Source organism: Trachymyrmex septentrionalis, unplaced genomic scaffold, assembly GCF_001594115.1.
Source record: "Trachymyrmex septentrionalis isolate Tsep2-gDNA-1 unplaced genomic scaffold, Tsep1.0 scaffold65, whole genome shotgun sequence".
NCBI lineage: Eukaryota > Metazoa > Arthropoda > Insecta > Hymenoptera > Formicidae > Trachymyrmex > Trachymyrmex septentrionalis.
Window position 1 is genome coordinate 336,929 of NW_017305832.1, and position 8,297 is coordinate 345,225.

Below are 8,297 nucleotides of genomic sequence, written 5' to 3' on the forward strand. Positions count from 1 at the left end.
CTTTACACAATTTAAAATAAAATACTCATTTAAACGACAAAATCTTAACGAAACCTGCGATGTGATTTAGCCAGAAATTATAATATAAGGTGTAGTAAAAAGAAATCTATTATTTTTCCAATAGATGGCTTTAGTAATCTGTATCTCGCGTTGTATAAGTGCGATCAGGTTACGCCAAATGACGTTAGAAAGATAAGATTTCGTACTAAAAAAACTTCTCAGACAGTTTTGTGATTGCTTGAATCAGTATTGCTTGAGCGCGTGTCAAAGATGGACACCAATAAAGAGAATATACGCCATATTTTACAGTTTTTCTTCGATAAAGGCGAAAACGCAAGCCAGGCGGCTGAAAATGTGAATAGTGTTTATGGTCCTGATACTGTAACAGTCAATATCGCGCAATTTTGGTTCCGTTCCGGTAATTTTGATGTCAAAGATGCACCACGCTCTGGAAGGCCAATTGTCGAAAATGTCGATAAAATAATGGAAATCGTCGAGTCCGACCGTCATGTAAGCACTGTTTCGATTGCCCAGGAGCTAAACATTGCACAAAAAACCGTTTGGAACCATTTAAATAAGGCTGGATACAAAAAGAAGCTCGATGTATGAGTGCCACACGAGTTAACGCAAGAAAACCTCATGGACCGAATTTCCATCTGCGAATCGCTGCTGAATCGCAACAAAATCGACCCATTTCTGAAGCGAATGGTTACTGGTGATGAAAAGTGGGTCACTTACGACAACGTCAAGCGAAAACGGTCGTGGTCGAATCGCGATGAGCCGGCGCAAACGGTGGCCAAGCCAGGATTGACGATCAGGAAGGTTTTGCTGTGTGTTTGGTGGGATTGGCAGGGAATCATCTACTATGAGCTGCTCCCCTACGGCCAAACTCTTAATTCGGACCTGTACTGTCAACAATTGGACCGTCTGAAAGAAGCAATCGCCCAGAAAGGGCCAGCTTTGGCCAATAGGAGAGGAATTGTGTTCCATCAAGACAACGCCAGGCCACACACATCGATAGTGACTCGCCAGAAGCTCCGGGAGCTTGGTTGGGAGGTTCTTATGCATCCACCTTATAGTCCGGACCTGGCACCAAGTGATTACCACCTGTTCCTGTCTATGGCGAATGATTTTGCTGGTGAAAAATTCGCCTCAAGAGAAGCTTGTGAAAATCGACTGTCCCAGTTTTTTGCCAATAGGGACGAGGGTTTCTATGAGAGAGGCATAATGAAATTACCTTCAAAATGGCAACAAGTTATCGAACAAAACGGTGCATATTTGACCTAAATCGGATCATTCTAACTATGCTAAATAAAGTCTTCAATTTAATGCAAAAATAATAGATTTCTTTTTACTACACCTTATATATTATATGATCAACAAAATATTTTGGTAAATACAACCAAACACAACTTTATCTTTACAAGTATTTAGTATAAATCTATTTGATAAACCTATTTGATAATATTAAATATTTGTAAACATAAGATTGTGTTTGGTTGTATTAATCAAAACATTTAGTTAATCATATTTTAATCAACATTGATAGTTATTATGCAACCTTTTTGTTCAATATATCTTCTGAAAAAAAAAGTTTAGAAATAAAACTAATAAATTGTATAGTAGGATATGTATGTTAAAAGTGCTCCTGTGGTAAAAAAACAGTAATGTTTCAGTCATCAAATAACATTTCTGGAAATTTTTGTATTATATATCAATATGTAGAATGTAATTTCCAAAAATTCGTATTTGTCAATTATAAACGTCTTATAAAATTAAATAAAAACAAAGTAAACGGCGAAATAAAAGTCAACGCATAACACATTTAAAAGAAATAAAAGATATTAGTCAAAAATACATAAAATAAAAAACGAAGCAGAACGGCGTATATTAATGTATAAAACAATTCAGAGAAAAAATAACATAACATAATATTACAAGTTTCGGCTGCGGGATTGAGCCCTCCTCAGATGTTAAATAAAGTGAGTATAATAAAAATAATTTGAGTATAATAAAAAAAATAGTAAAAGAATAGTATTCTTTTACTATTTTTTTTATTATACTCAAATTATTTAACATCTGAGGAGGGCTCAATCCCGCAATCAAAACTTGTAATGTTATGTTATGTTATCTTTCTCTGAATTGTTTTATACATTAATATACGCCGTTCTGCTTCGTTTTTTATTTTATGTATCTTTGACTAATATCTTTTATTAAATGTGTTATGCGTTGACTCTTATTTCGCCGTTTACTTTGTTTTTATTTTGTTATACATAAAGAGTCTTTACACCGTTATTATTTATAAAATTAAGTTACATTTAAGCACAGAAATTTCAGAAAATATTTTATTTTTAATTTTTTGTCATTGACGCTTATTTAAAAAAAATCTAAAATAACTTTAGGTGAATAATGTTGGAAAGATACTGTCACAAAAAATATGAAGTAAGTCATTTGATAATTTCACTGAAACAGTGACAAATGTAAACTTCGTGAATTTTTAAAATATAAAATTTGCATTTTGACAATTTGTAACAATTTTCATAAAGTTTGTCGATGAATGAAATATTACATCATTACAAAAAAGTGAGAAAAGTGGAACGCTCTCATGGCATTTGCATAGCGAATTCGGTTAGACGTACTCAATGCACATTAAAGCCATTATATACAAATTGACATAAAGATGTGTTTAATATATATAGAAAAACCGAATTAAACCATGAAATCTTTAATATACTTTAATGCGCTGTTTGATAAAATATATATTTTATTATTTGAAGTATATTTTATTTTGACACTCAGATTAAACCAGTACGAGGGTCGTTTGAAAAGTCCGTGCAAAGTCACTGCTGATGGCACTACTGGCGCGTATCAAGGTTAGATTTAGTTAGTAGCATCTCTTGGAGGAACACACACCAAGTTACAGCCAGATCGGTCTATTTGTTTGTGTTTGGCATTCATTTGAATCGAGGAAGTCGAGTGATTTTCAATAACGCACCAGCTCACACCTCAGCAGTTGTGGTCGCAAAATTAATGGATTAATGTTCATATTGGGGAACAAATAGTAGTCCGAGGGAGCCAAGTCTGGAGAGTAGGGGGGATGTGAGACGAGTTGGAACCCTAATTCCATTAATTTTGCGACCACAACTGCTGAGGTGTGAGCTGGTGCGTTATTGAAAATCACTCGACTTCCTCGATTCAAATGAATGCCAAACACAAACAAATAGACCGATCTGGCTGTAACTTGGTGTGTGTTCCTCCAAGAGATGCTACTAACTAAATCTAACCTTGATACGCGCCAGTAGTGCCATCAGCAGTGACTTTGCACGGACTTTTCAAACGACCCTCGTATACGACGACTTCAATATGTACCAGTGTGCGTCAAACCAAATTCGCTATTAATTTTTACATAAGAAAAACAATTTGAAAAAACAGGAAAAAAAAGAAAGAAAGAAAACATTGCAGAAGAAAGAAAGTGAGAAACCGACAACGAACGCGAAAAACACAGTGCAATGGCACGAAAGGGGGGCGATAAAACGAAAACAAGAGCGAATGAGAAAGGGGCGAGAGGAAAACCTGAGGTAAAGGGGCAAATGATGCGAACAAATCTAAGGACGCCTATCGTATAAATAATGGGTTAAACATACAGTGAATAGTGTGAATAGGTCAATATAAAATAAATAGGAGACAGATAAAGAAAAAGTGTAAAAGATAGAAGGAAAAATGAAATAAAACGAGGAAACATGCTTTCAGCTAATACGTAATTATTTATTATTTTTTAGGCACACTACGAAGATAAAATACGCGGATAGAGCCGAAAGCATGCTTCTAGGTCCAACAAATCGGAAGAAACATAAAATTACTTATGTAGTCGAGGCATTTTGTCCCTTCTGCTCCCTCGCTTCCATATTCTCTCTCTCTCTCTCTCTCCCTCCCCTCCCCTTCTTCCCTCCCCCTCCCCCCTCTACCCTCTATCTCCCCCTCTCACTTTTCGTCGTTCACTTTTTCCTCCTTGAAATGTGTGTATCTAAAAATATCATATAATTACAAAAAAAAAAGAAAATAAGTTTCATAATATTCTTCCGAATATGACCACTGGCTACTGGCTACATTCCATTATTCAGTGTGAGTACTAAAAAAATATATTTCACGTTACGTATACTTTAGTTTTACATTTTCAGTATTCGCGAATAATGGAATACAATCACTATCATTTTATTTGTGAATAATGAAATACAATCACTATCACTTTATTTGCGGCTTGAAAAGAATCCATGTTGATCTCACCTTCAAGCACCGCACTGCACTACAATACGACAGACTGACGAATACTAACCTCGGCTCGGCAACCGATCAGTTACTACGCTCGTGTATTGTTTTTTAACTGTCTTTTGATTTCCGCGTGTCGGTTTGACTCACGAATCTATATAGCTCCCGCGCGGAGCAAGAGTGAGATAACGATAGTAAGCCCGTCTTTTCGCACTGGTTGCTTGTTTGCAAGCGACCGAAAATTTCATGACAATTTTGACCGCTCAACATGGGTAAATAAGGAGAGAAGGGACATTTACGTATAAGTTTTAATAAATTACATTAATCGTATATCCCTCCAATTTATGTATAATAGCAAAAATAATTTCACGATAATTTATGAGACATTTTCATGAATTTCAATGCGTTATTTATCACGATCATAGAAGTGGTTTGCAAGAACTCAGCGTGGTTTCGCGCATAGAGTGCGAGATCAGAATGTTACAGATTCCATAATCGATTCCCTTTTTCTTTATTCATAATTTTTTTTCTAAAATAAGTAAAATTATATTAATAAACATATATTACAGGCCAAATATATTTTTATTTAATTACTGAAATTATATATGTATTTCTAAACGTTTTTAACCGACAATTAGCAAAAGAATTCGACATATACGTGTCGAATAGATGGAAAACCAGTATTTTTATATAATATGTAAATGAAATCTGTTTATTTTTAAAAAAATCCAAAAAAATTATGTTTTTGTAATTATGTTACGTTTGGTGTCAATCAGTACTATCTGTTAAATGTTTTCTTACAACTATCACCCAAATGTATGAAAATTCTGATAATGAACAAAATTGCGGAAGCGCGATGAGTAATATAATTATGAGGATGATGTCAATATAATTTTATAATTCACAAATTAAAAAGCGTTTATATGTTGTGCAATATAGAAATTAGTTTTTATTTATCTATTGAAGTGATTCTGTATTCTTCCTACAGTTGTTAGTTTAAATTTTAAGACTTAAAAGTACCATTGCTCGAAAATAGTTACATACTTCGGGCCGATTTTTAAAGCATTGCTTACTTTTTTCCCGCCTTTTTTATTACCGCTATTACGTTTGTCGGCCGAGTCGCTGCGCTGGATCGCGCGCGGACGTGTATCTCAGGAGCGTCGTACTATGTAGGCTGTAGGAAAAGTTTCTGCAAATAATATGAAAAAAAAACATATACAATTCGGTAAATGGCTTTATTGTTTTCCGAAGTATTCGCCTTTAAGATCGATACATTTTTCCATACGTTCGAACCAATTTTCGAAGTATTTTTTCTACTCTAAGGCTGTAACCTCAGATATCAGTGTACGAAACGTTTCAACAACTGCTTTAGGCGACTCAAATCGCTCACCACGCATCTTATTTTTGTTTGGGAACAAAAAGAAGTAATTATCAGGTGATAAATCAGGTGAATACGGACAATGAGTCATCAATTCGACATTATTACTGGATAAAAAAATCAACGATTTGACGTGCTGTGTGACAACTGGCGTTGTCATGATGAAGGATGATGCGACAATTTCGGTTTGTTCTATGCAATTCATTTATGACTTCTGGTAAATAAATTGTTGTATACCAATCAGTATTTACAGTCCTTCGATCCTCTAAAGCCACGGTTGTAACATGTCCGGTATAACCGAAGAAACAAGCAATCATTTGCTTGGCACTGCGTAAACGAACAACTTTTGTTGATTTCGGTTCATTTTGAAATACCCAAACAGTGGATTGTTGTTTACTTTTGGGCTCATACAAACAGATCCATGTTTCGTCCCCAGTAACGATGTTGTAGACCAAATTTGACCAACCTCGGCTGAATTTCTTGAGCATTTTTTGCTCCATTTAACACGAGTCTGTTTTTGAGCTTCGGTCAAATTGTGTGGGATCCAACGACTGCAAAGTTTTCGTACGCTCAAGTGATCATGCAAAATCGTATGTATTGCTTTCATGTCAATGCCTGAATCTCGCGGTATGTTATATGCCGCTCAATTATTTCACGCACAGTATCAACATTAGTGGCAACAACAGACGTGGATGGATGACCTTCACGGAATTCATCACTAAGAAAGGTACGTCCACGCTGAAATTCGGTAAACCAATTATAAACAATCCTATTGGATGGTGCTTCATCCCCAAAAGCTAAATGAAGTCGATCGATGCATTGTTTCGGAGTTAGATTACATTTGTAATCGTAAAAAATTATTGCCTGAAAATTTTCACCCGAAATTTCCATTTTCTTACAAAATATTATAACTTCTTTTAAAATACTATGCAAACAAAACTAGTTGGCTTGGGTACAAAGTGTTAATTGAATTATAGGTTAAAAACGTCTAATTTTATGGATATGATAGTAGCAGAACGTTGGCGCCACTGGAAGTCCTAGATTGCAGAAACTTTTCCAGCAGCCTACGTATAAAAAATATGCTGCGACCGTATCTTTCAGCAAATTATTACATTCCTTCCTACATACTTACAATTGTCTTAATTAAATCAAACTTTCTACTATTAATATATAATATATATATATATATATATACATTTTACAATACGATACAATAATGAACAATAACTTTCGATATTAGGCAGTTTTTACAACACCGTTTAGTCAGATATGGTGAACGCTAAGGGTATCGATCATGTAATTTTTTCTGTAGAGTAAAAACGTGAAAAGTGAAAAATTTTATGTATGTATGCATGTACATATACACACATGCATACAACAAAATTTTTGCCTTAAGAAAAAAAGATATATAATCGACCATGGTCACGTTATCTTCTTCTTAGCGAATAATTAAGAAAAGGATTTTAGCGTTCATCGTATCTGGATATACATTATTGCAAAAATGATTACTGTCTTTGAAATTCTATTATTAATGCGTCTTTTAAGTGCATTCTCCAGATTTATTCCACTAAAAAATATTATAATACAAACAGACTGTGTTAACATAACAACCGCTAGTCTCGGGGAAGGAAAACTAGTTGCAGTAGTGATCCCCGGGGTGGGTGGGTCCCAATCACCACTACACAGCGCGTCCTCGGGTTGCGGATAAAGGAAAAGCCTCGCTATCTCGGTTGAGGATAGAGGTTAGCTGCGAATAAATTGAATAAGCAGTAGCGGACAGCCGATTGGAATGGTCCTCCTGTTTGGGGGTTGGGCGTTTGATAGGCTCACACCGTGAAACGACTTTATCTAGAAACAATCAAAACTCGTCATGGATTCTTCTGGGGTAAAATTTTCCGGAGGTAAACTAGTCCCCCGTTCGGATCTCCGGGTGGGGACTACCTCGGGGAACTCATGTCGTATAAAGTCAAAACACGGGAGAGACATCAAAGTGGGTACGTGGAACGTCCGAAGTCTTTACAGACCTGGGGCGTTTCAATCGATGGTCGGGGAGGTCGAAAGGTACGGGGTAGAAGTTGTCGCGTTGCAAGAAACAAGATGGGCCGGGGAGGGTTCGCTTAATGCGGGTTCGTACACGCTTCACTATGGAGGGTCGGAGATCCATAGTCTTGGCATCGGTTTTATGATTAATAGGAAAATCTTATCCGCGGTAAAAGACATTAAATTTATAAACGAAAGATTAGGATTGCTCGTTGTGCAGGGCCGATGGTACAAGATCGCGATAATCAACGTACACGCGCCGACGGAAGATAAAGATGGCGAAATTAAAGACGGGTTCTACGAAGAACTCGAACACCTCGTGGATCAATTACCGAACGATTACATGAAAATAGTCGTGGGAGATTTTAACGCGAAAATCGGTAAAGAGGACATTTTTAGACCAACGATCGGGCTCGAAAGTTTGCACGAGGAAAGTAACGATAACGGAGTGAGGGTAATTAACTTTGCGACCGGCAAAAATCTTATCGTCAAAAGCACGTATTTTAAACACAAAAATATCCATAAACAAACTTGGATTTCCCCGGATAGAGGCACGCGTAACCGAATTGATCACGTTCTTGCAGATAAACGGCGTCACACGAACGTATTCGAT

At 36.1% G+C, this 8,297-nt stretch overlaps 1 protein-coding gene across 1 annotated transcript; it reads left to right on the forward strand.

The window, feature by feature from the left end:
- Positions 1-7,685: 7,685 nt before the first annotated feature.
- Positions 7,686-8,245, forward strand: LOC108753092 (craniofacial development protein 2-like). Its single transcript, XM_018494432.1, has 2 exons — positions 7,686-8,138; positions 8,234-8,245. The coding sequence occupies exons 1-2, from the start codon at positions 7,686-7,688 to the stop codon at positions 8,243-8,245; spliced, it is 465 nt and encodes a 154-aa protein (XP_018349934.1).
- Positions 8,246-8,297: the final 52 nt, after the last annotated feature.

Bases quoted from the DNA above. Each gene is read 5' to 3' on its own strand.
- LOC108753092 (XM_018494432.1), top strand. From the start codon at position 7,686: ATGGTCGGGGAGGTCGAAAGGTACGGGGTAGAAGTTGTCGCGTTGCAA.